The sequence below is a fragment of the Liolophura sinensis genome, chromosome 12 (assembly GCF_032854445.1).
Source record: "Liolophura sinensis isolate JHLJ2023 chromosome 12, CUHK_Ljap_v2, whole genome shotgun sequence".
Lineage (NCBI taxonomy): Eukaryota > Metazoa > Mollusca > Polyplacophora > Chitonida > Chitonidae > Liolophura > Liolophura sinensis.
The window spans coordinates 17,242,408-17,270,342 of NC_088306.1; the positions used below are offsets into that span (position 1 = coordinate 17,242,408).

General features: G+C 40.3%; 1 protein-coding gene across 2 annotated transcripts; it reads right to left on the reverse strand.

Annotated features, from left to right (window-relative positions):
• Nucleotides 1-276: 276 nt before the first annotated feature.
• Nucleotides 277-27,715, reverse strand: LOC135479046 (uncharacterized). 2 transcript variants are annotated; one of them, XM_064758757.1, is made up of 11 exons: nucleotides 27,481-27,715; nucleotides 20,614-20,794; nucleotides 19,900-20,028; nucleotides 18,465-18,646; nucleotides 15,860-15,974; nucleotides 12,305-12,474; nucleotides 11,505-11,635; nucleotides 4,378-4,493; nucleotides 3,981-4,098; nucleotides 3,155-3,648; nucleotides 277-1,796 (listed from the first exon to the last, which is right to left on the reverse strand). In XM_064758757.1, the coding sequence occupies exons 1-11, from the start codon at nucleotides 27,622-27,624 to the stop codon at nucleotides 1,282-1,284; spliced, it is 2,295 nt and encodes a 764-aa protein (XP_064614827.1). In that variant the 5' UTR covers nucleotides 27,625-27,715; the 3' UTR covers nucleotides 277-1,281. The 2 variants fall into 2 exon arrangements, with proteins under 2 accessions (XP_064614827.1, XP_064614828.1); XM_064758758.1 differs by lacking the exon at nucleotides 20,614-20,794 and having other exon boundaries at nucleotides 27,481-27,615.
• Between the last annotated feature and the right edge of the window lie 220 nt (nucleotides 27,716-27,935).

Consider the following 27,935-nt stretch of genomic DNA (forward strand, 5'->3'; position numbering starts at 1 on the left):
AGTGAAATAGTGCAAAATGCAAAGTCTGTATCAAATATCTGTACAGCAAAACTGCATATGTCACAGCTGTAAAAAATGGATCACTTCGCCCAGGCGTGTTACAACAAACCATTATCACGTTGTTATACATATATTTTTAGCATGATTAGCTACAGTAATGCAAAGGAAACTTTCATCTGACAAAGGCATTAATAAACGGTAAAGAAAACCCAGTTACCTGTCTTGTTACCTAAAACTCTGAAAATTTGAAAATGAAATTTAAGAAATATCTTGAGGTGTTAAATATTGACAAATGTTTTACACCTGTAATTAAATGGAATAATTACCATGATACAAACGCAACATATATTCCTTATCTACCAATAATCGCAGAACATTTTCTTTAGGTACAAATTTCTATATGGAAAAAATATTTTTAAACGTGTACATTTTGCATAATGACAAACATTATGTGCACAATAAGAAAAGGCGGTAGGTTACTTTAACAAAAATATCATATGCACCCTTGTATGCAGCGAAAACCCATAACCAGGTGACATCATCATATTTACATACTGTGAGATTTTTCCGTTACCAGAAAGCTGTAGGATCAGATATGTTTTTTTATGTATCCAGGGGTATGTTTACATTAAGCATTCCAGGCTTGTGGCTGTATATTTAGACCATACGACTTGAGCGCCATTGTGTCTATGGGGTAAGCAAGATTCAGCTCTCTAGCAAAGGATGTAAAAGGGCTGTTTTCGTTCATAGCTTCATAACCACCTATAAAATCTGGGTTCATTGTCCGACATATCCCACCAGAAAAACGTATGATTTATAAAAGGGTATGGGCACAAGGGCTTACGTAAACCACTCCGATTGTTAAGTTTAGAGAGGAAGCATCAGAGTGCATATTTTGGTCATTGTGTAAGTTAGTAGTGATTTTAAGTATCAAGCAGTGGGAAGATTCAGTTCTGGAAAAAATTGCCCTTTTACCTCATTTACAAGCGAGCGGAACAGATCGAGGCTCTATGGACACTTGAGGCTAACTCGATTTGCAGCCTCTTGAATAAAAGATAGTCTTCAAGAAGATCTCCGCCCCCTTTCAGCTCGGTTTCATTAAGTTTGGAAGAGTTTCTGGACGCGGTGGAGCTTAAATCGAGAAGACTGAATGTATATTCTAGAAGAACAAGAAGACATATCGAGTGGACCATCAGGTTATATCACTATATTATCACTGTATGCGTTTAGCCCATGTTAGGTGATGGAGACTTCAGGCTCCCTGGTCATCCGGATTGTCGTTCACTTCACGAACTGGGAAGATAGTCGCGCGTTCCTCCCGTACACGGCCTGTATTTGTTGTACCCCAAACGGACCGTACACAAATACGTCCTGGCTGCGGTATCGGAGCTGCATTAACGCCTCCAGAACGGACATGGAGAATGCTGTTCCACCGCACACGACCACTTTGCGCGTAATACCGTTCGGTTCTGGAAGGCTGCTGCACATGAGCTCTCTACCAATAGATCCTTCTGCGCCCGTCCAACTCGCATCCGGCTCCTGCAGGGTGTAGACCACGTTAATCCGACTGTCCTGACACAGTTCGTCCAGCTCCTCTTTGAAGATTAACTGGTCCAAATCCCGAGCCTGGTACAGCAAGGTGACTTTGGTGAGGTCGGAGCTGTCCATGGAGACTGACCGGAGAATCTGGATGGCAGGAGTGACGCCGATGCCACCACATAGCAAGATCAGGTGGGAAACGCCGTTTGGTTCGTACTCAAACCCACCGCACGGTCCCTCGAATTCCACCTCCGAACCTGCAACGATATCGCAAATGCGAATCAGTGAAAGCATCTGATGTTTAGCTTGACAGGGTGTCTATCTCTTTCATTACAATCATCGTTGGAGTTCGAATTTGTATTAGATCTAGGCACCATGGCATATACTACAACATTCACTGTCCACCATAATGGAAGCTACATGTCAATGATGACAAGGCCAATTTCCAAGACAACATGCATCATAAACCACTAAAGAAATAAGAAAATCCACCAAGTACGGAGTTATGTGAAGTGACACAGTATCAACCGTTTTCACTTAAGCCGGAAAGACGCAATAAATGTTCTAGGCCCATACATTTGATCAGTGTCATAACATATACCATATCATAGCGCATATAAGGCTCAATAACCGCTAACTACAACTGTTTACATTTATTCAACCTCATACATATAAAGCCCTAGGTAGTGCATACTGGAGTTTATTAAATATCATATTTAGCTATATGATCTTGTGGCGTGATTAAAATGTGGCGTTGTGGTTTTAATGCTTAAGTATCTTTTCAAAATATATCCATTTACTGAGCAGCCCTAATTCTTCTAAAATTTGGCACAGATATTAGTAGTGTTGAAAGTAAAATATTACATTTCTTTACCAGTCTTCTGGAAAAGTAAAGATAAGAGTATCTAGTTCAATAGATGGTCTTATCATTTAAGAAAAAAATAAACTCAGTATTCCCACTAGAATTACATATATACTGGCCAAAATGAGTAGACCAGGTGTCCCAAACTTTAGAAGAAATATGGTATCTTCTGGCAAGATTGAGAGGCTGATACAGTGAATAGCGCAAGTGTTGCAGGTTATAACTGCGCGGTGCAGAGTTCTGGATGACTGGTTAAATTATAGTCTGGGCATTTCGCCATGAATCAAGCATTTTCGCACCTTTGTTGGCCGCCAGACTTGACAGAATGTAACACAAAGAGGCACGCCAAACTCATACGAAGTGTACAAAGCTTGAATGGTATATTTCCTGTATTCTTGGCAGTTTTCCAGGTATTCCATTTATTTGGCATTTCTCAAGGGTATTTGACTGAGGAGACACGGAAACAAATCCAGTTTGTCTTGTTTTTATAACGGCGGCTCTTGTAGCAAGATAATTTATGAAATCGCCAAACCTTCAATCTGGTGTTTTGCCAAATGTAGATCTTTAGCTGGAATAGACTGTTTGTCCTTTCATAATTCAGTTCCAAAGTTTTACTTTATATACTTGCTTAATTCTGTTTTGGTATGTTTTAAATGTCATTTCGGGAATTGGCCTTGCGATTATTGACCCGGAATGTTCATTTTGTTTGACGGCTGGTACGCGAATGTGTGCTTCAGCACATAGATTTCTTACCTATCTCCAAATTGCGCAGAAATTCTGCCATGACCCCCTGAGATTCATATCGGACCACCACCTCCATCTTGCCGGACAGGTTTGGAGGGGACGTCGGCGAGATGTACCGGGTGGAAGGCTTGGCTTCATCAGGTATCAACAGCTTCACGTACTGACCCGGATACGTCCCAAGGTGACTACGTTTCTCCAGCGACTCGAACAGCATCTTAGCCACGGTGCCGTCCTCCGTGAGCTGTTTAACGCTGATCAGCTTCATCGGAGTCGCCCTGATGGGAGACAAAACCACGCCGTCTACGCCATCGTCGAAGATCCGCGGAGGGCTTATGTTGAACGGGTTTTCGAAGTCATCCATGCCGTTCGGCTGGGCATCATTCTGGCTGTTTTCCTCTTCCAAGCGTAGCTCATACAAGAGTTTCTGAACCAAGTCCTCCTTTTGAGTTTTGGTCAAGCGTTTCACCTCCGTGGCCAGCTTTCTCTCATCAGCTCTGACCGCCCTAAGAAGCAAAACACATTAATATAACATTAAGACAAATATAAATTTTAACAAATTCAAAAATAAAATTGTGTCGTTTACTAATCAATGAAGAATCTTTAAAGCCTAAAGTAATTTGGGCCAAAGCCCTGTAGTGTTTTGTTAAATCAAGCCTTTGCAATGGAGATTTTTGGGCAAACTGGTAACCGTTAACCCATGTATTATCAGAGAACAATGGTAAAAGGCCCAAGCCGCTACTGAGCAAGAGAAGGTTCCCCATTGCATTTCTCTTGTATGTGGTTTTACTTTTATTCAAATATATTTTAGGGACGAAATCTGAGTTCATGGGCTTACCATGGGTCGACAGCTTCCGGCCCAAGTAGTGCCGTTTTACCGATAGTCTGGCGGATGTATTCATTAGACGGCCCCATCACCCAGCCGGCAAAACCATCGCGGAGTAATCTCTCCAGACCTGATGTAAAAAAAAAAAATTAGAATAATTACCACGTGTAAAACATTTTTGGGTTAATATATTTGGGGTTTAATGTCAATTGGGAATGTATCCAATTTGCCAATTTAAAATCATTTAAAGACTAGAGCTTAACTCTAAATAGCATTGATTATCACAGTACCCGACCAAAATCGGTGAGAATGGCCCACATATTTACATTTATATTTTACAAAAATCATGATATGAAAAAGCTGTTGTCTCCAATCACTAAAGTGATCTGCCATCCATTATTGTGCGTACCTAGGTCAGTTTTGTAGCCGGTCCCGCCACAGCTGTGCAGCATATGCTGACTAACTGTGGTCACATTTCTGGACGTGTCAAACTTCAGCATCTGTAACCATCGTGTGAAATTGGATCTGTTGAGAAAACAAAGAATGTTGTTAGTTCTCGGCAATGGTGTATAATTTGTTATGTGTTTTATCTATTTACTGGTATTTTGTTTATTTTTTTTCAAGTCTAATCATAGCATTTTCCTTTTAACGACTCGCCGATATTCATGTCTACCGTTTCAGTTGTGCCTGCGTGAAGGGCGCGCGTGTGTGCATGCGTGCGTGTGTGAACATTTTCTCTTCCAACAGTCAGACTAAGTCTGACTAAACACTCGAATGCATTCTCTTAAAGTTCCGGAAAGGCTGAACTGAATTATAGATTGATTCCGATGACTATGATTTCAATTTTTATTGGATAACACAGACGTTCATTATTTTACTTTTCGGCTAGCCTATGAGGTCACCATTATTTGATGTCTGGACTGACCAAGATGTCCATAACTTAATTTTTGAAAGACTACGATGTCGATGATTAAAGTTTTCGCCTGACTGCTGTCTTTCATTTCAGTTTCATATTGTTCATAATTTTCTATCGTAACTACGATATCTATGCCTTGAACTTTTTTAAAATACCCATGATATCACTGTTTGGCATACCATGATATTCATGATTTCAGGTTTTCAGTTAACCTTCGATGCCCACGATTTCATTTTGTTCTTGGATCACAACAATGTTCATGCTTTCAGTGTTTCAGATGACTACGATGTGAATGGTTTCAGTTTTCGTGCGACTACGCTGTCTGTGATTTCCATTCTTTGGATAACTACGACCTCCATGCTTTCATTATGCTTTTCGCTGACAACGATGTCAGTGCTTTCAGTTTTTCGTATGACTAAGTTGTCTAGGATTTCAGTTTTTTAGTTGACTACGATGTGCACGATTTCAATGTGTTTTTGGCTGACAACGATGTCATTGTTTTCAGTGTTTCATATAACGACTGTGCATGGTTTCAGTTTTTCGTATGACTACGTAATCTATGATTACAGTTTTTTGGTTGACTACGATGTGCACGATTTTAATGTGTTTTTGGCTGACAACGATATCATTGTTTTCAGTGTTTCATATAACGACTATGTGCATGGTTTCAGTTTTTCGCATGACTACTTAATCTATGATTACAGTTCTTTGGTTGACTACGATCCCCATGATTTCGCCGGATGCGCAGTACTATCATCAGCTTCTGAATGTTTTCTCATGTGCCAAAAAAAAAAAAAAAAAACGGATACAGTACACATTGTCTGAGTTACCGATTACCAGAGACATATTTGTGTTGTATATATAAATACGGGTCTGTATCGGGTCCTGGCTTAGTATCGCTCAGGACATAACGATGTTGTTGCAGTGGGGAACAGCTGTAGATACTCCATGTCGTTCTGACACAATACCTTTAACCACAGAAACACAATGCGTATTGGGGAATCCCTGGTGTGTATGCTAGGATATAAAACACCAAGTCGATACGTAACTCTCAGCCACGGTGATTAGATAAGAGACGAACAAATCCGGAGTACTTTGCAAATGAGGAGTACAGATTTACTGACGAGCAAATGATCCCAGAACGTGCCGCAATTCATTCCAGCGTAGTTTAAAAGGACAGAAAACCAAGTAACTATTACCAAGTACTATTCAAAATTACCACTATGTTCGTTAATTGCTTGTCGAAATAAAGTCACAATTGTCTTTCCTTATAAGTGTATAAGTGGAATGAAACCGCCACGTTTTCTAAGCAAACGCGGTTTGCAAACGGATATGTCTCACCGACGTCTGATGTCAGACCAACCGTTTAGGCTCCATCTTCTGATCTTAAATACGCATATTAAATTTCGTAACGTTGTTTCCCGTTTTCCGTATGACGGCCGAAACTGGAATGGTTGCTTTTGTTACTTCTCAGACTTTAAATCTGATAGTGTTTAGCTCGCTTCTTGTATATATTTCTTTGGCGTTTAAATCCTCCTGCTTATTTTATGAACGAAAACACTTGATATATTGCAATTGTAACTATTTTCATTGTCCTTAACATTCGATAACTATGTAAATCCAACAGTAGCAACAGCATGAATATCAGCGGTCAGTTAAATCGAAAACGCTATTATTTGTAGTTTTTGACTTTTATTAAATCACCTTTAGGCCTCTACCACAACGTGTATCAACGTAAAGCAAAGAATACTTGAGTTGGAAGGCAGTGGTTTCCAATTACACTCTTAGATGAGACAAACATGGGACTTCTTTTGTTGGTGAATAAACGTTCTGGTAAAGACCGTAAGCGTATACAATAGTTTTATGGTTTGTCGATGAATATACTACAAAGGATAGTCCTACTACAAAGTATACCAGGTCTGTAATCTGCCTCAAACGAGATGCCGTGATCGATGAATCGAAGGAAGTGCATATTGCCCTCCATTGGAAAACTTGTTGAACTGTGGAAAGAGAAAAAAATGAAAACAGCCATCCTAACTTTGAGAATGGCAGGATAGATATCAAAATTTATCTATCATAGACACAAATTTGTTTTTCTTTTCTTGTTTTTTTTAACCATTCCATAAGCACCACCAAAATGCTGATGTGAAAAGTTCAGAAGGTCTAGCTACAACAACGCTCATCCTCTACACGTATCAAGGGCGTGGGAAGCTAATCTCAAACGAAACAGATGTTCCCCTGTTGTCAACTCTATATCGATTCAAAGCCTATTAAATATTCACAGTCAATTAGACAACGCATAAATATTTTACAACAGGTTGTACTTACGATCCTCCCACAGTGCCCAAATTACCCCCTATACACGGAATACTCCATACATGCCAGGGTGGACCTATCCAACCATTGAAACTGCCTCCACACATCCAGGGTGGATTTATCACACCAGGGTGCTCCTGAGGTGTTATCTATAATTATTTAACCTTGACGAACAGTAATCCTTTAGATCTACCTCTCCACTCACGTCAGAATGTAATGAGCGCTAGATAATAAAACCAAGAGAATAATACCTGATACTAGCACATTTTATCCGACCGTTATAATATACATACTTTAATTAACATATATACGATACGGTCTATAGGCCAATATTGTATGCGCTTTATACAAATAGCGATGGAACTGGGAAAACACGCCGTGGTATCTATTCTGTCAATTATAACGAAAAACACCATGCTTGATATCAAAACAACTGACTCCAATCCAACCGCATTTATCGAACAAATGCCGAGGTATGATTGCCCGACAAAACTCATAAATTAAAAGATATAGACAACTGCCACATTGACTTCCAGAGCGTACTATACAGACAACTGCATCGGCGACTTTCACTGTGTATCAAACAGACAACTGCCTTGGTGACCTTCAGTGTGTATTAAATAGACAACTGTCCCTGTGACTCCCAGTGTGAACCAAACAGACATCTGCCGCGGTGACTTTCACTGTGTACCAAACAGTCAACAGCCAAGATGACTCCTACAATGTACCAAACAGACAACTGTAACAGTGACTTCCACTTTGAATGCCAAACAGACAACTGTCACAGTGACTTTCACTGCGTACCAAACAGACAACTGCCACAGCGACTTACATTGTGTACCAAATAGACATCTGCCACGGTAACTTCCATAGTGTACCAAATAGACAAATACCGCGGTGACTTCTATTGTGTAGAAAATAGACAACTGCCACAGTGACTTCCACGTGAACCAAACAGACAACTGTCGCCGTGACTTCTGCCGCTATGACTTCCATTGTGTACCAGACAACTGCCGTGGTGACTTTTACTGTGTACCAAACGCACAACTGCCGCGGTGACTTCCACTGTGTACCAAACAGACAACTGCCGCGATGACTTCTATTGTGTACCAAACAGACAACTGCCGCGATGACTTCCATTGTGTACCAAACAGACAACTGCCGCGATGACTTCCATTGTGTACCAAACAGACAACTGCCGCGATGACTTCCATTGTGTACCAAAGAGAAATCTGCTACGGTGACTTCCATTGTGTATCAAACAGACAACTGCCACCGTGACTTCCATTGTGTATCAAACAGACAACTGCCGCGATGACTTCCATTGTGTACCAAAGAGAAATCTGCTACGGTGACTTCCATTGTGTACCAAACAGACAACTGCCGTGATGACTTCCATTGTGTAACAAACAGACAACTGCTACGGTGACTTCCACTGTGTACCAAACAGACAACTGCCGCGATGACTTCCATTGTGTACCAAACAGACAACTGCCACGGTGACTTCCACTGTGTATCAAACAGACAACTGCTGCGGTGACTTCCATTGTGTACCAAACGCACAACTGCCACGGTGACTTCCATTGTGTACCAAACAGACAACTGCCGCGATGACTTCCATTGTGTACCAAAGAGAAATCTGCTACGGTGACTTACACTGTGTATCAAACAGACATCTGCCGCGGTGACTTCCATTGTGTACCAAACAGACAACTGCCGGAATGACTTGCATTATGTACCAAAGAGAAATCTGCTACGGTGACTTCCACTGTGTATCAAACAGACAACTGCCGCGGTGACTTCCATTGTGTACCAAACAGACAACTGCCGCGACGACTTCCATTGTGTACCAAACAGATAACTGCCACAATGACTTCCATTATGTAGCAAAGATACAAATGCTGCGGTGACTTCCACTGTGTATCCAACAGACAACTGCCGCTGTGTCTTCCATTGTGTATCAAACAGAAAAATGACTTCTATTATGTACCAAACAGACAACTGCCACGGTGACTTCCATTGTGTATAAAACAGACAACTGCCGCAATGACTTCCATTGTGTACCAAACAGACAGCCGCTGAGGTGGCTTCATTGTGTACCAAACAGACAACTGCCGAGGTGACTTCTACTGTGTAACAAAGAGACAATTTCTTCGGTGACTCCCAGTGTATACCAAACAGACAACTGCCACGGTGACTTCTATTGTTTACCCAGCAGACAATTGTCAAGGTGATTCCTTTTGCGTACCAACTTCATCGATATCCCACTGTGTAACAAAGTGTCATGATGACTATCATTGTGTACCATTGCAAACACCTGGTACGGAGACTTCCGGTGTAAACAAATAAATAAGTACCACGGTGATTCCCATTGTGTACCAACAGATCTGCCAAGGTGACTCCCACGTTATACAAAACATACAACTGCCAAGGTGACTTCATGTGCACCAAACAGACATTTACCAAGGTGACGCCCACTGTGTAACAAACAGACAACTGCCACGGCGACGCACACTGTGTACCAAACAGACAACTGCCTCGGCAACGCACACTGTGTACCAAACTGACAACTGCCACGGCGACGGACTCTGTGTATTAAAACAGACAACTGCCATGGCGACGCACACTATGTACCAAACAGGCAACTGCCACAGCGAGGTACACTGTGTACCAAACAGACAACTGTCCCGGTTACTCCTACAATGAACTAAACAGACATCTGTCACGGTGACTCCCAGCGTGTACCAAACAGACAACTGCCATGGTTCTTTATACCCAAATGACTGGTTCTTGCCTACTTCAACATTCATTTAACTTAATTAATACCACTAGTAAAGAAATACCTGGACTTCACGAGGAAAGCAGTGAGAAAATGCTTTAAGCATATCCACAAGGTAGTGAGAAAATGTTTTAATAATATCCAGACAAACAACCATTGATTCACAGCCGCAGTCGTTACTGGTTACAAATGTCAGGTGTCGTCGACGTATAAAAGGTAGGTCTATTAATATATTCAGTAAATTAACCGCGACCTGAAAATAACTACATTTTCGATAACCATGAAGAGCAAACCTCCCCAGTCAAGCCAAAGCTGCAACAACAAGGCGTCCATATCACATACACTATACCATAAAACACTCCAGGAGACTGGCAGTCACAGACAAGTTTTACTGGGGAAAATCGCATGTTTACGGTAGTGCTTAGATAAGGGAGAAGCCTGACACTGCAGGCATGTCACATAATTACAGCGAATAGATAACAATTTTACAGCACAAACATGAAGATGCCCTTTACGGTTTGCGCTTCGCTCGGAAGCCATCGGTAACATGTTGCCAGGCTGAAGCAGCCTGCATCTCTTATAACACCCAAATCTAGCCTATCCCGAAGGAAAAGACGTTCGACTTGGTATCTGACAGCCATGAGGTATTGTACTAAGCTGTATTTGGTGATAACTACTATTGTATTAGACAAAAATCCATGACAAAAGCTTTTGTCCTTTTCAGCACAAGTGAAACCCTCCACATCCCACCCCCAACCGCGTCAGTTTTATATCCAGTTTGCGGTTCAACACAGTGATTCACCACTCAGTCCTTTTACCCACGCCACTCCTTTCCGTTAACGCATTCCCCTCACCCCTCGTCCCTCACATCCAGTTTGAAAGTCACTCCTCTGTACCATGAATTCGTACCATTTGAAACAAGCACATAAAAAGTGAACTGCCAACTGCGCTTTTTCTCAACACTTCCATACGACACAGCGTTAAGCGTATCATATTCAACACCTATTCCTCCCTAAAAAAAGTTCATTTTGTACCGGTATGTCAACATGTCTAAATGCTAAATGCTTTACAACCAATAATACATGGTCAGCCATTACATAGAGCATTGCCCATCATACAATACACATTCCAGTTTAGCATGAATGAATTTATGGCAAACAATATTCGTTATCTAACAGAAAATTAAAAATCTAGGCATCAGTAGACTCATTGTTTTGATTCTTTGAAAAATTAATACGAAGCAAACACACGAGAATGTTTTACCGACTATTTGCAGTGAGAGAAAAGTAAGTGCAAGGCTTAAGCTTCATGAGCAAAGAAAAACAAAAACAAAAACCAAAAAAAAAACCAAAAAAAAAAAAAACAGGAAACAATGGGAATAGAAGTCGATTTACTACAATTAACAGTATATTGCAATTATTGCGGTCAACCTTCACGTTAATCAAATCAATATAAAAAAAAGCCTTAGACACTGATTAACCAACAAGCTGCTTTTAAAAAGAAAACGAGTTGACTTTTACAGTACCTTGGCAATATCTGCGACTCTCTGTAAATGGACCAATCGTTGTTCTCGGTGACTTGGTCCAAAGCATGGGCCAATGAAAAGGCAGCCAGTCGGCAGGAGTTGGTCGAGACAATAGATTCTCCAAAATAATCCTGGAAAAATAGGTGCACACGAAAATTTTAAAAGCCGTATCTTTTTAACCTTTACTTTCCTTTAAACAAGCTGTTTGTAATACACAGATATATGTCCATTAACCTGTTAATCCGTTAATCAGGCGACGTATATAATTATATAAGTACAGATTGGTTCAAATCTTATCTAGATTCCATACTAAGACAATATAGTTATATAAAAGTATACTTAGTAAAGTTGATGGACTTTTGTGTCTTGCCTTCACAGTTCTCCGGATTTGCTTCATGAAGGTTCGTGGCACTGAACACAGGTTTAATAAATGGTTTCACCATGACGAGTTACAGAGCATCTTCGGATTTCGGGTGGTTTGGTCTATTTTCAACAAAATTATGGCAGTTTTTGTTCTGTTGTTCACTAAGGCCTAGTTGCAGGTCTTATTCTGAAGACTCAAGACGGTAGTAGATATATAGCGCGAAAATGATAATTGCAGAATGCTTGTTTCATCTGGAAATAGTGAAATTAATATGGAGCAGTATTGGTGATTTCATGGACTGACACTCAGTCAAAAACAGTAGGTCCTGCACTGGTCTGAAAAGGGTCAGTTTTACTGCCATCATTAAGTACAAACTCACTGAAGTCGGTGGTAAACACCAGCCATGCAGTCAAGTACGTAAATAACTGACACGTACCTGAATGGTGGGATAGTCGCATACTCTAAGCCCAACGTCCGCATGGCCTTTCTTGGTCACGTGTTTCTTAGCAATGTCCACACAGCCCATGGCGATACCATTCCAGCAGCACGAGGACAACAGCAGGAACATGGCGCCCGAACACTCCCGTGTAGACTGGACAGCGTCCCCTAGTGACGCAAAATTCCCAAAGAAATTACGACGTTACCTTCATCGAGATTTTACGAAAAATACACGTTAAAAACTAATGCGTTAAATTTAATATAATGACATGTGTTGTGAGTGAAGCTTGAATAGATCATGTTAATGCCACATCACAATATTATATTTTGGACAACACAATACTCCGTTGCACTAAGAGAAACATTCTGGTGGAATAAGAGAACAATTTTGCCAAATATAACAAAGCAAGTTTGAAGCAATAATGTAATAATATATTCTGTCACCTCTCAGAAAACAGAGAAATCCGTCAATTGATCAGATTAGTTGTTTAGAATTTGGGTGTCAACACAGACATTTGTATAAAATTCGTCACTCATAATGGACGATTCGGCTCAATAATCGCGAGGCCAATTTCCACAACAACGCCGTTCAACATAAATTACCAAAGGCCTATGGAAATATATGAATTAAGAAATTAGGACGGATTCATGCAGTTTTAACCCAAATCGTGAACCAAGCCAAGTTCACGATATGTTTTTCAGTGGCCAAACTATATTTCAGTTGTGATTTGATTGCTTCTGTTTATATTTCCAACGTGGCGATCTAATTCAACATGATGAATATACAGCCTCTAGCACCGGGTTAAGTGGAATGTCAGATATTCTAGATGCCGTTGCCGTTCTCTTGCCGTTAGGTCGGCACACATGGCTTTAAAATGCTTTTTATTTCATCTTGTACAGATAAACATCAGAGAAAAACACCTCTCTAACACATCACATTTCAAGGAAGTTTCTCTTATTTTATAATATATAATACATACGCTCTGTTCCATAATGCTTTTTTCTTTACACTTTGGCTGTTACTGATGCGATAACATCTCCCTTTACCATGGGACACCCTGCTTTAGTCTACAGTGTCATGGGTCGCCAATGCTATTTTTCCTGCGATCAGATAACTTTTTATCCACTTATATGTGTACTCGCCGAAAAAAATCAAACGCCCTTAAGCATTCCATTCGTCAAAAGAAATAAACTTACAAGACATTTTTTTTACTCGAGTGTAACTATATCCAAATATTTGACTATCTAAATGTTCATCAGTTTCAGCTACTGCAAAAGAGGTTACTCGTCCACATTTCATATCATGGACGCCAAATTGCGGCACAAACATCGTGCTAATGCTTTAACACACTAACTGCCACTACCACACACGTACAGCGCCTGCATGCATTTCTAACCATTGCAATTTAAATCATATTAGTCTAACATACAAATTTAGAAAATTTAGAAAATTTAGAAAAATTTACAAAAAATACCGTAATTCTTGTAATTTTTGGTACACCTAGTCTTCTCGTTTTAGCCAATGAACGTGTAACTGTAGTACGAATAGTAGTAGTAGGTTATAGTTTCTTTTTTACACATGGTTAGTCAATCGAATGAAAAACATATCCATATCTTTACTTTTCCCCCAAAACTAGAATGTAATTCTTTGCTTTCAGCACTAATATCTGTCCTAAAAATATAAAGAATTAGGATATGTTAGATACGCAGGGCTCCAGGCTAAATCTTCTGAAGAAGCACTACATTGTGTCTGAAGTTTATGTCGAACACGTGTTCACACCTGACTGCCTTTGAATGAAGTTTTTTGCGATGTGTACCTTTACATGCTTTAAAGGCGGAGAAAACATAAAAATGACGTAACGTTCAGATGAAAGAGTGCGAAAAGTTATTCCTAAATGTGGTCCTTTTTTTTTCCCGATTTTTCCTTAAGGAGAAAAAGACACTCGAAAATAATTTTTATATGGTGGGTATTTGGGACCACCTTTTGTATTCATAGTCTTTGCTTAAAAATGTCATAAATGAGGATGTAACACAGGTTTAATACATATTTTTGCAGTAGAATTTGTTCTTTTTAGCCAACAAATATATTAAACCTCAATTTGGATCATATTTATATTTTAAATATATTCGTAAATATTATAACAATGTAGATTAAATGCATATGTTTCGATATGAAAACAAATTTACATTGAAATAAATTTATTACGTATTTTTATGTTTTCTTTAAAAACGCAAATTAAATACTTTCACATACACCATAAACCTTTTGTAATTTCAACTCCTTGACTAGCCGAATCATAATAAAACTCTACTTAGTATAGAAGCGCCAACTGCGTGCATAAAACCATTGTGTATTTAAGAGTAAAATTTGATATCGAGTAAGTATTTTAAATAATCACACAAACCCTAGACTTCTGCTTTCACAAAATATTGAAACATTTCACAAAAATACTTCAGATACGTTTATGCGCCTATTATGTAGATGAACAAACCAATACTGTGTATTTCTGAAACACATATTTAAGAAGTCTATTTGTTTACTTGTGTACCAGTGTATAGACAAGCACGTGCCGTACACATCAGAAATATGTGTTTTTCATATTAACACAATCATATCACAAATTTTTCGGCAACTGTCTTGGGAATTCCACTTCAGACAGAGTTTATACTTCTGCAAATCATATAAGCCTAAGTGAAAAACAATTCTCACGTGAAACATACGTCATATGCACGTGCCACCGCTAATAAATGTCTCCTGTAACCGGTGAGTGTGCGCAGGACAGTTCCACTTTTCAGCTGGTGAGGTACAGGCGAACTTCATGGTCACATTGAACAGGTTAGTTTCGATATCCGGCTTCAAAAGCGCTGTACAGTGTAAACAAGCTAAATTGGACATTATTAGTATTTTTCCTATTTTCCTTTTTTTGCAACTATGTGGCAATTTTTTTCGGCGCTTAGTGTGAAAATAATGCAAATTACCTGAACAGTCTCCATGATTTTCTTGATGAAAGGTGGAAATACTTGGCGAGAGGGTACAATGTGTAAGATAGTGATGTGCACGTGAGTGACATCCCCTTGACGTTGCTTGGTACAAATCCCAGCTGCTGGGATAGGGACATCTACATTTTGACGGCCAACTTTTGTCAGGATTTCTACGGTTGCTTTCTCGAGGCTTGAGCAAGGCAGACACCAATATTTATTGGTCACCGACCCATTAGGTCTGAATTCTAGCAATAAACGTGAACATTTTCGTTTATGGAAAGTTAATGAGCGCCTGCAGGCATCAACACGTCAATCCGAATGTATTTACGCATGTGTATTTATTCACTGTGTTTTGTCGTTGTTGTATTTTAAGCTCTTTAAAGGTTCCGCTACTGGAGTGTATCTTGGAAGCCGAATGATTTTGATTATGATTCCTAAAGACAAATGCATTATAAATCCAAACGTCTAGCTTTACGGACAATATGTCGATCCTGACTTAAGACAACATTTAGCATATGTAAAAACACCTGTGAAAATAGTATTCAGATCTGGACAGGACTAGAGTCATTACCTGGGGGTCCTAATAGACGCTCCGCATCCAGCAGCCCTTCTGCGACCACAGGCCCCGATTGATTACCGCGCATGCCCAGTGAAGACCATTCCCCGCAGCTCGCTCTGACTTCATCCTGCAACCCACAGAGTCGGAAATTGAAATCAATGTGAAAGTTTGGAATTGCTAATAAAATGTGCGCTGGCTAATATCTAATTTACCATGAAGAGATCTGTTTGTGAAAAGAATACATTACTGGTCTCCCCATCGAACAAAAAATGCAAATTTATTAAACATGTTTGATTGGTCTCCTGTCTTGAAGAATGAAATGTTTTTAAGGGAAAAAACTCAATCCCTGTACACGCAAAGAAGAATATGAACTTAAAGCTAAAGTCTAATTCACAATATATTTGGCTTATTTGTTTGGAGCTGCAATGTTGCCTTGTATACACTTGTGTTGTATATACACATGTGTGAGGTATTGTATCGTCGACCGACTATGCAGCGCGGTGCAGATAAACAGTAAATGATATTCGCCTCCAATGCTGTTACTTTTTGTAGCCTTTACTCCCTGGTTTGTTGTCTCCATGTACGCATGCTGGTATCAAAGCCTATACAGTTTTCATCGCTTTTCATGTCCTATAGCATATAGAAAGACTGTAGAAAGCTTTTCCGTGGAATATGCATTGCCATATTTAGTGTTTGTCTGGGCGTGTGTTTGTCTCAAGGCATATATGGAGTAGAAGAGCCGTATTGTCGTATTTGCCTAGGGTTAAAATATACAGACTAAATCGACCAGTGACGTGTCATCCTTACATCCCCACTCACTCTCCTCCCCAGACGGTTTTATACTCATCTGGAGGGTTGGGCGTCGAATTGTTGCCTCTTATTGCATGGCGGAATTATAAATACTGCAGCGCGGCCAGCATACTTGGTCGCTGAATGTCTACGAGGCAAGCAGAAACCTTTTAACCCTAAACGTTAGTGCCGCGAGCGCATGACCAAGGTTACAAAAAATGTGGGTTGTGTTTTACCCACGGGGTGTATGAAGAATAAATGAATATGAGCACACAATAATTTTTACAGTCTATATACCGACACTGGAAGCCAGTATATAGCTTAAATTCTGCAAGTAGCAATGCATGTAGTCCACGTCAGTTCAAAGCACGGATCTGGCGAACTTCAATAATACGATGACAGTACAAAAAACATCAGCATATAAGGTGACCACAGTGTGATAGATGGCAAATGATTACACGTAATCGGTGAAATCCGACCTCTTGTCAATTTACCCCAGTTGTGAGATTTTATTAAACTTCGGCTGTACGTGGGAAAGTTTGTCACCAACCTGCAGACGGTCCTGGATCTCCCCTGGGTTCTTCACATCATAATTCTGGCCGCCGTCGTACAAGTGAAATATTCTTAAAAACGGCGTAAGAAAACCAATCAAGTAAATAAATGAAATAAATATTCTAACTTCTTGTAAATGTTTAAAAACTAGCCTCAACTTATATGACCCCATAAAACAAGGCTTAACCAGAATGACGTTAAAATTGCCGTGATTTTAACTGTATTTTATTAGACGTTCTTGATCTACTGAAAATGATGTGTTCTTATCACCATATAGCCCATGCTGATAGTGTCAAGGCGTGTAGCCTACGTGAGTTTAAAATTTGGAGAACGTCAGCGCAAATATACGAACACATTGTTAATAACTACTCATTAACTGGGCGACAAAGGCAGGCTCCGCAGTTTATTAATTCTGCGGTGTCTGAATAGGGTATTTACATGCTGTCCAACAACTCCCTGATGTCCTGACTAGCAGTCGTGCTGACGAGCCTACGAACTGTGAATGCAGGTGTACTCACTGGGTGGCTTTCACATGAGTTAAATTTAATAGAATTTCTGTTATCCGAGTGATTGTTTGAATGTATTCTGTTATTACAGCAGATTATTATGTTAAACACTACACACATTATTCTGTTATGTTGAATACATGACACAATACTGTGATATAATAACACAATACATTCAAACATCACGCAGATAACAGATTCTCTGTTTCAACTAACAGATTATTTTTTTAAGTGTACAGTTTTAGCCGTGATAACGGTTACAAGGAAATTTTCACTTCCTCTAGGGTTCTAACAATTGTGGTGCAAATAAGCTTTGCGCGTGAATAACCTTATCCGCCAATAACTTACTTTTCACCTCTTTATTTTGTTTGCTTGTTGTTTAACGCCATACCTTGTTCACCTGTGCCATGACGGACAGGCAGTTCTTTTGGGGGGGCCCAGGTAAACAGTTCATAATTACCAAAATCATTGTAGCAGTTGTCAGAATTCGAGTCCAGTGCAGTAATCAGTGCATTTGTAGGTGATCAATACATTGGTCAGTTATCAGTGCAGTTGTCAGTTATCAGTGCAATTATCAGTAATCAGTGCAGTTATCAGTAATCAGTCCTGTTATCGGTCATCAGTGCTGTTATTAGTAATCACTGATGTTATCAGTTATCAGTGACGTTATCAGTTATCAATGACTAGTGATGTTTATTTGGTAATCAAAGAATTAACGTTATATCGGTAATAAGTGACGTTATTCATTTGGTGAAGTTGTCAAGCCTCACCTTCATACACAGGAAGTTGCTAAGGTTGGAGAAGTCTCCGTTAAAGCCGGGACTGGTTGTCTGGACAACGTACCAGTCAGCATAACCAGCACTTGTCGCCCAGGAACCAAACTTGAGCAGTTTGAATGTACCGTCTTCCATTTGCCAACATTTGGACGACAGCGGATACCACACATGACCTCCTACCAAAAAGAAAGCATTTGTGTATATCAGGTGGAATCAAGATAGCGGCTGCACTGTGGACATGTCCTTTCTGAAACTGAAAAATATGCTGTTACACTGCAAAGCATCTTGAGTACGGCACAAAACACCAATTAAATAAATAAATTTATCTTCTTGGTTAAGTGGAGTTCAAGCTGGCTTTTTATTCCCGACAAATAAATGCCCATGCTGTTAGCTTCCCGTACAGGAATGCTTCTATATTGACTCCATGGGAATAACCTTTAATCATATTAGTGGGCTATCCGCATATCTAAGCTTGGTTTTGTCAGTCTATCTATCACTGTCGTAAATCATACTATAGTCCCTCTCTGTGCATCGGCACCAATGTAGTATTGGACAGTATACGAGTTGAACAGTGTACGAGCTGACCAATATCCATGGTGCCATGGCGCACCTTCCTCTAACAATATCCCTCTGCATAAAATCGGAATTGGAAAATGTTCATGTTATCTTGTTATTGATTGTGGAATGACGTGTATACAGGTAACTAAATAAGATATGCAGCGATAATATTCCAATAAAACCACAGGTGTAGGATTTCTTTGACTGTACCATGTGTATGAGATAACTATGCGTGTGAGTTCAGGGAGTTTGTGAGTGCTTGGGGTTTTAGTCATATGACGATGAAGAGTCAGTAAGTGCGTGTACACATTCTTGTTGTAGGGCGATTCCATGCCACCAAAGGGCTGTCGTCACTGAAGTATCATGCCAAAGATACCACACAGCGCACACCAACCAGACACATTATACTGACACCGGGCCACCCAGTCCTGTTTCCTTGTTCTAACCTCTCAGTGCTGAGCGGCAAGCGATGTAGCAAAATGTACCATTTTAAATGTCTGTCAGTGTATGGTTTGCCGGGTAGTGTACTTCACTGTTGTAGGCCATTTCTGTGTGCACGATGTCTGTGAGTCAGTGTAGGATGTGAGAGTGCACAGTGTCTGTCAGTGTATGGTTTGCCGGGTAGTGTACTTCACTGTTGTAGGCCATTTCTGTGTGCACCATGTCTGTGAGTCAGTGTAGGATGTGAGAGTGCACAATGTCTGTCAGTGTATGGTTTGCCGGGTAGTGCACTTCACTGTTGTAGGCCATTTCTGTGTGCACGATGTCTGTGAGTCAGTGTAGGATGTGAGAGTGTAAGTGTATGGTTTGCCTGGTAGCTTACTTCATTGCTGTAGCTGGACACTGTCTGTAAACACGCTGAGTAGCTCACCTGTTGAAGGATCACTGGACACCTGAGTGCCGACTAGTTGGTCCTTGTCCAGGCGTCTCAGAATATCCTTGGCCGTCTCGTTGTTGTGATGCCGGTAGAGCAGAGCTGAGCATGCGTTCAAATGCATGACTGAAAAGAATGGCGTTGTAGACATTAGTAACATTAGACACGGATTATAATGTAAACTAAACAACAAGCCGATTCCTACAAAGAAAATGTTTGGTATGTGTCATAATTTGCCATTCTTCTCGACTTTGGAGAACGAAAAAACTCTGATGGCACGGATACCTTAACATAGGCTGTAACACATAAGTAATGCAAAATATACCAGCATGGAGGCACTACGATTTTATCTAGTGTACGCGAAAGTCTTTCAGCAACTTACGGATGATCGTGGTTTTCTGCCACGATAATGCTGGCCGCCGTCGTATAGGTGAAATATTCTTGAGTACGTCGTAAAACTCCAATGAAAAAATGCGATTTAACTAATGTTACGATCTTTTGATTCTTTATTCCAAAATGCAGCGGGAAAAAACTTTGAAACGTCCATAATTTGTTCGGGAACTCAGTTAATGTTTTAACACTACCTCCTCTTGTGTAAAATGCTTAAAAAGTAGGGACTTTAGATGTCCCTTGGCATCGTCAGATATCTGTTTCAATATCTACTACTATCCTCATTTTAAAACAGATAGACGTCCATGGGGACAGACATACCATAGACGAGCGCTGTGCTGGGGCAGCCGTACCGTGCTATCGTCTCTACCACCATCACAGCCGTCCGGTGGGATGCGCCCATACCCCCAAGGGATTTGGGTACGATCAATCCCAGAAGCCCCTGGGTCGACAATGCGTTGAGGTTTGCACGTGGGTACACATAGTTTTCGTCTGATTTAACCTGGGTAAAGTTTTAAAAAAAATACAGTCAAATACTTTTAGTTTACATTTTTTTTTTTACATTTATGTTTCTTGTTTTACATACATTTGTAACATAATAAAATTAAAATACAGCTTAGAGAGTAAAACCAGCTAAATAGTCACACATAACTGGCGAAAAAGGGACTCCTGTCAATTTACCTCGGTGAGGGTCTTTATTCTTACTGTTCATGTAAGTGCACAAATAGTAGCACTTTATTAATAAGTCACTTTTATTGATAAAATTTGTTTTATGTCAAGAAAGCAATGTCTCGGGTTATGAAGCTATTAATCAAGTTTCTGAGTAGGATTGTGTAGTATGAGACTAAGAAAGCGCTAGTAAGTTATCTTCGGAAACCGCTGGAAGATTAGCTTCAGAAGGCCGTTGTAAGTTACGTTGAAATAGCGCTCGTAATTTGGATGCCCAGACTCTGAAACGTGACTACCCTAAAATATGAGAACTTATCCCAGTGTCCCCGTATCTATCATATTGGGTAGATCAGAACTCGGTTTCATATTTCGATATTTATTCCCAGCAATGGGGCACGTTTTCCGCCACCATGGTTACACGGGTCCACGCTGGAGTGACAGTTGTTGTGACCGTACATTGGTAGCAATTCATTACACTAAAAATTAACAGATTGCAACAGATTATTGTTGAATATAACACACGTCTTCTATTGATTCAACGTAAAGTTTCTATTGAACTAACTGAATATTATGTTGAATATGACAAAGTATTGCGTTATAATAACAGAATACATTTTAGCATCACTCAGACACCAGACTTTCTGTTAAAATTACCTGATTAATTTTTGAAGTGTAGTTCCAAAGGGAAAATGACTATACAGCTTTGGCCAGAATTTGTGACAAATTCCGCCTTATTTACATAGAAATTATATGGTTGATACAATAAAATGAAATGATCAAATAAAACTGCTAACTCATCTTTTAACTTGCACCCAAAATCAGTCGCCATTTTGTACTTTTTCTGATGCCCATAAAGTAGCAGAGAACCATAAAAAGGATCAACATGAGCGAGATATTATATCCATTTATCATTCGTTGGTGTTCAACGCCATGCTCAAGAATATTTTTCACATAAGTGGGTGGTCAGGCTTATGGCTTGCAGAATTCGGACAAAACCACCACCTTTCGTCATTTTCCTGGAAAACTCCCTGCTTTACAGCTGTAGCCACACACGAAGTCGTGGACAGTGACTTAGTTGATTTTCAGGCTATCACCCCGCTTGTGGGGTCCTGTTGACAAGAAGCCACGTGGGACAATTTGCGTAGTCTACAGCTCGTTGAAGATTGCCTTCCATGAATATAGTGTGCTGTGTATCACATATGAAAAACTTCGTCAGTATATAACTTGCTAAAGGTTTATACTCACAAGTATAAGTGAAAAGTTCTTGAGTATGGCGTTAAAACAATCAAATAAATAAATAAACACTGTAGCCCGAGCAGTGGGAGCTGGAGCCAGGAAGTTGTTCTTGTCAAATTTGAAGACTGAAGATCTCGCCTTTCCGAGGAGTAAATACTATGCGGTTCCGTCAGATCCCGATGCTTATACAGTCACCGAAGCCCTCGGCGTCATGCCATGTATCTCATGTGTTTTACATTTCCTGTTATATGCCCTAGTAGACAGAAATAAAACTTCCCTCCTGAGAAACCATATAACGGTGAAGTCTCATTCCCAATGCAGTCTTCACGCACTGAGGAAAGTAGCATAACCATAGGCTCGACCTGCCACATAGTATTGATTTTTAGCAACTGAAGCCGTTTTGGGCTTGTTATCCATTGGGACGTTAACACATTTCTTCAGCGTCTAGCGCCAGGGATATCTTGGTTTTATGCCATCTTCACGAACAAAGCCAAAGGGCCTGATAACATATAGCTAAGCAGTGTTTAATATACTTTATTTGTAACGCAGTTTACATCCTTGATTACCTGGAAGTAATTGCCCTAATTAGGATATATATATATATATATATATATATATATATATATATATATATATATATATATATATATATATATATATATATAGGATACTCTTCTGTCTCAGCGTCTGTATACTTTATCAGAAGTGTTTTTTTCTGCAAGCTTATATCGGCAACGCTTCTTCTAAATTTAATCGGCAATGTTTGGTCAGTGAGCTTTTCTTCACATACTGTATACTGTTGAGGATGCCCTCCCTTCTTAAATGTTGTCCCTCTAAGAAGAAATTTTGGATTATCCCTTGCCCGCCTAAGAAGCATTATTAGTTTTCCTCCACACTACATATCTTGTTAGGGGCACTCACGTCTCTTACTTATATTGTGCTTTTAAGTTCCACTATTGGCTTTCTCCACACTCTGGATTCTGTCCTCCAAGACGACAAATGTAAACATGATTTGCTATCGCAGCTAATATGATAGTGTTTGGGGTCTTGTCCGGAGTCGGCCAGGCTGACGCTATAGAACCATTACAGGTACTTCACTACGCCTTAAACCATTTATGTTACCGGCTCAGTCCAGGTAAATGGCTTCAGTGTGACAATTTACAAATGGAGATCAAGACTAAACGGGGCTCAATGGACTGGGTTTCATTATTCCTCGCATCTTGGCACTGCACCAAGACTGCAAGCAATCAGCTCTATGTCGGTCTCTGTAAAGTGCTCTATAACAGTTGCTCTTTAAAGGTAATAACATGTAGCGACCATGACCTTGAATATCATTACGTTACCTCAGTATATGGTTCCTGGGACAGCATGGTGTCTTTAGGCCTAGTAGACTATTAGCCTACTTGCAACTCGGTCCTTGTACGTCAGATTGATCACCTTTTGGCATTTATTTATTTTATTTGTTTGATTGGTGTTTTACGCCGTACTCAAGAATATTTCATTTATACGGCGGCGACCAGCATTATTTTGGGAGGAAACCGGGGGAAACCCACTACCCTTGTCGCATTTATTGACGGAAAGTGTATACATTAACACTGAAGGGCAGTGAAATGCTAAAATGTGTGTTTTTCATTTATCTTTATTTAGTTTCTGGCCACTCATGAATTGTTGTATTTGTTAGATGTAGACCTACATATATAAAAGAGTGACTACACTGACGACCATCACTGAATCAATCGCCAATCAGTGAGGTCGCAGATTCAAACTCCGCTCTCGCTGGTTCGATTACAGCGTAAGTCCTCATATATATCTAGCCAAGATGTGGTCATGTTTACTACATATAATACAGTTGCCTCCCCCAACTCCTTCTCCTTCCACACATGCACCCATGAATCTGAACGCCGCCGTGTGTAGAAACTTTGTCCAGGCTGTATAATCAAGTTTAACGATGCATACCAAATATTATCATACAGAAGGACTGCATAAGGGACTGGCTTATTTACACTGAAATCCCCCCCCCCCCCCCCGCGGACGCGCGCCGTGGATCAGTAATTCTGTTATATGATATGACTCACTCAGTCACACACAGCTGGCAATTCGTGTTTTATAGAGCTGCCTTTTAACAACACTTGATCTGCGTCTCTCATACATACATATAAATACTGTCGCTACCGGATCGCCAGAAGGCATCGGTTACTGGACTGACGATAAAAGTTTGATTAACTATACCATACATCCATTCAGACAGACTACTGACAATAATGGACACACAATCTCATTTTACATTTCTTTGAGTGGCATATAGCTAGGCCTATAATAATCAACCTGGTTTTGAGCGTTACCACCAGCTTAAAAATGCCACCGAAAAGATGATGTAAATGATGAATGCAACACTTCAGATGTCCCATCACCCCTTCACATGACAAAGTTACTTTCCAGTCCATTGCCCGTGAAAGCAATTATGACGTCATGACGTGAAAAAAAGATTGAACATTTACTTGTAACCAGTATGTGGGACATCCGGCTCACCTTTTTGCAACAATACTGCCTATGATTAGTCAACTGTGCGTTGTTGATTGACAGTTCGGAAAAGTCTACACCGCATTCACACTTTAACCGGACATCTGTTGGTAAATTTTCATGTAGTTCATTAGATGACTTCACGTCAGGCCATTTTCTTCTTTTAATGCTTTATTCCACAAAGCTTATGGGGCCGCTCGGACAAAGCCATTGTAGGCTAAGCTGATTGTATCTACCATGGCAAGACATGTTGAACACATATGTTGCCTTGGTAGTTACGGTCGACTTAGCCTATATAATAAGCTTTGTGCACGAGGCCCCAGGGCATTATTATTAAGTCAATGTTTATGACTACCATTTCAGATTGAAATACGTTTATTATTAACTCCCATATATAGTTTTCATCTATGGAAAAACAACGGACATTTGTCACAACTTCACAGTCAGGAGCGGTATTTACTGATTATCAGTATTTTAGAGTAAAATCTAAAAAACATTCTTGTATTTTAATCCATGTTTCGTTGGTCGTGTACGTATATTTCAATGCCCACGACTAACATTTCCTAGCTCCTGAAGTCAATATGTCCAGATAATTATACTGTATATATTTCTATGCGCCCAAAACCCTGACACAGTATACTACATTATACTGTTCAGTATTTCAGTGTCAATGTCTAATATACTTGTATGTTCAAAACGGCTTCCACGATCACATAAATTATGGTATATCTGCCTGAATGATCACATATGTCTGATAGTCCCGTACCCGTGTGTACTACGCGTGTATCTCGTGTTATCTATAGACGTGTAATTCTATACCCAGTAGTTCTGTTGTACTATGCCCCTGTGCAGATTTTATACCGACAACCCTGAATGTCCGGCTCATTCAGCCATCTCCACATTCCACTGTACACCGCCGACAAAACCCGGCCATCCGCACACCAAGCACGTGGTCGAATCAATTCAGCTGCTCCGCAACCTTCTCTTGTTTTGTATAAACCAACCAAATCCTCCAGCCAAGCTGGTTTATGGTACAATCAACGTCATTTTAGAAAATGAAACAGCTGGCCTTTGAAATCATGGACGTAAGACGTACCACAAACGGATTTTATGATCGTACTCCCAAGTCACCAGTAGGACTATTGCGCAACCTCACCGGGAAGTCTGACCAAGCCGCCGCTCTTCATCTTCAATCAATTGAGTTCACAAGATAACATTCTATACCGCAGGGGATCAGCCTTTCTAGTAGCAACATGCCGATCCCGCAAATCCCTCACTTGTATCTAGCCAGGAGGCCACGAGTTACTGTGTGGTAAAGCTGAGGGTCAACCTTTCTGGTACCAACATGCCGAGCCCAAAGATGGCGTCCATAAATACCGGCCTATAGCTAACCAACAAGCGACAAGTCAGAAAGCGGTTATATATGTACTAATTCTGGTCGCCGTCGTGTAAGTGAAATGTTCTTGACCACGGCGTAGAAAACCAAATAAAATAAATAAAATAATCAATGAATATATGTACTAGTGGTGAATTTAGTGAGACTGACTTAGTGACTTACATTTTGGTGTCGTGTTCATCAATATTCGTTTCAGCTAATACAATATTAGAAACGAATGCCGATATACGTAATAACATGTAAAAGGGACCAACAATAGCACAGTGCATGATACGAAACGACCTTACTTGATCTGACATTAGTGTTTATTTATTAGACAAGTGTTTTACGATGTACTCAAGAATATTTGACCTATACGGCAACGGCCAGCATTAATGTGCGAGGAAACAGACGTAGGCCTACACAGTTCGGTGGACACCCACGACCATCCGCAGGTTACTGCAAGGCCTTCCTATGTGCGAGTGACTGTAGTGAGACATTGCTCTGGTATTGAGATATTTATTATTTGGTTTTATGATCACGGGAACGATGCGATATTCTTTGTAAAAAGAAAGAAATAAAAGCTCTGTAAAAATGGTAGAAAAAAACCCCAAAACAAACAACCAAAAAAACTATTATACTACAGAAATAACTTTAGTGATACTGGCTTACTGTATTGTGATATGGTCCTGATCACTTGGTTTCAGCAAGCATCTTTATGCGCTATTAGAAAAGAATGTCTGGATATGGTTTCCTTTAATATTGAAAGTATCAAAACAAAGGCGCTGTAATTGACAGGTTTATGCCCCTTGTAAGAAATGTGCCAGCGGCAGACAGCTCTGCTACAGTCCGTTTTCTTGACCTAAAAACTTCAGACGTATTCCAATATGAAAGTGTAGACATGATGTATAAGGCTGTGGTGAGGGTCGCCAGCCTGGCAGTCCCGGCATCAGATCGATAACCACGGCTGTGACCCTCATTGTGAGGACGGAAGGCCAGCCAGCATTCAGCCACCTTGTTAATTCAAGTCTTTCCCATCCATAACTACGTGGTTTACTTAACCCCCTGTTTGGAATGTCATTGGTGGCACATGACAGCTAGAATGTTGTCAGAAACGTTTAGACAGACTTGTCAAACGCTTCACCAACGCATTCTTTTAATTGTAAACCGTATTCCTATATTCTCATTCCTACTAAATCAAAGCTCTTCCTGTGTTTAGTAAATACAACGGTGTGAGAATATCAACATATCGCCAACAGAATACTATATGTTATTGCCACCAATCTCCGTGTGAAAGCCCTCGTTTTATACGCATTTATAAATATACCCCGGCATTATCTATGAATATTTCATACCCGGACACATGTGATAGGAAAATGTTTACTTACTGCATTGGGTCTCAGAATTGTCCGACACAGTTCCATTAGCTGTCTCTGAAGAGCTTTATCTTCTTCGGTCAGAAACCACTGCGGGTCGAACTCAAACCCGACTCCCCAGAACTCCCGACCGCCCCATTGTTTTTCCCCATTCATGTCTTTTACAATACGGTTCAACGTAACAGATATAGATCCTGCTTATTCGCACTGCTCCGAGAAGTCTATGGCCTCGACTAACTTCCTGTTAACAAGCGAGTTGCCAGAGCAGATGTTCGTCAGTGACTAGCTGCTAGCCGAGATCTGCGCTCACCAGATCTAAACACTCATCCTAACCTAGTCATATAGCTTCTTATTTCTACCACCAGGGGGCGCGTTCATCACAGGGTATCCATGGCGTATCGTCATCAAACCCTGCGTAGATACATGTATACGTTAGTCACGGTTATGAACAGTGTACACGCGGTTGG

Coding starts and splice junctions, on each gene's coding strand:
- LOC135479046 (XM_064758757.1), bottom strand. CDS start 27,624: ATGAATGGGGAAAAACAATGGGGCGGTCGGGAGTTCTGGGGAGTCGGG. Junction 4,494..11,504: donor GAGTCGCAGATATTGCCAAG/GTACTGTAAAAG, acceptor TTTTCTCAACAG/ATCCAATTTCACACGATGGT. Junction 1,797..3,154: donor TCTGCGCAATTTGGAGATAG/GTAAGAAATCTA, acceptor ATATCGTTGCAG/GTTCGGAGGTGGAATTCGAG.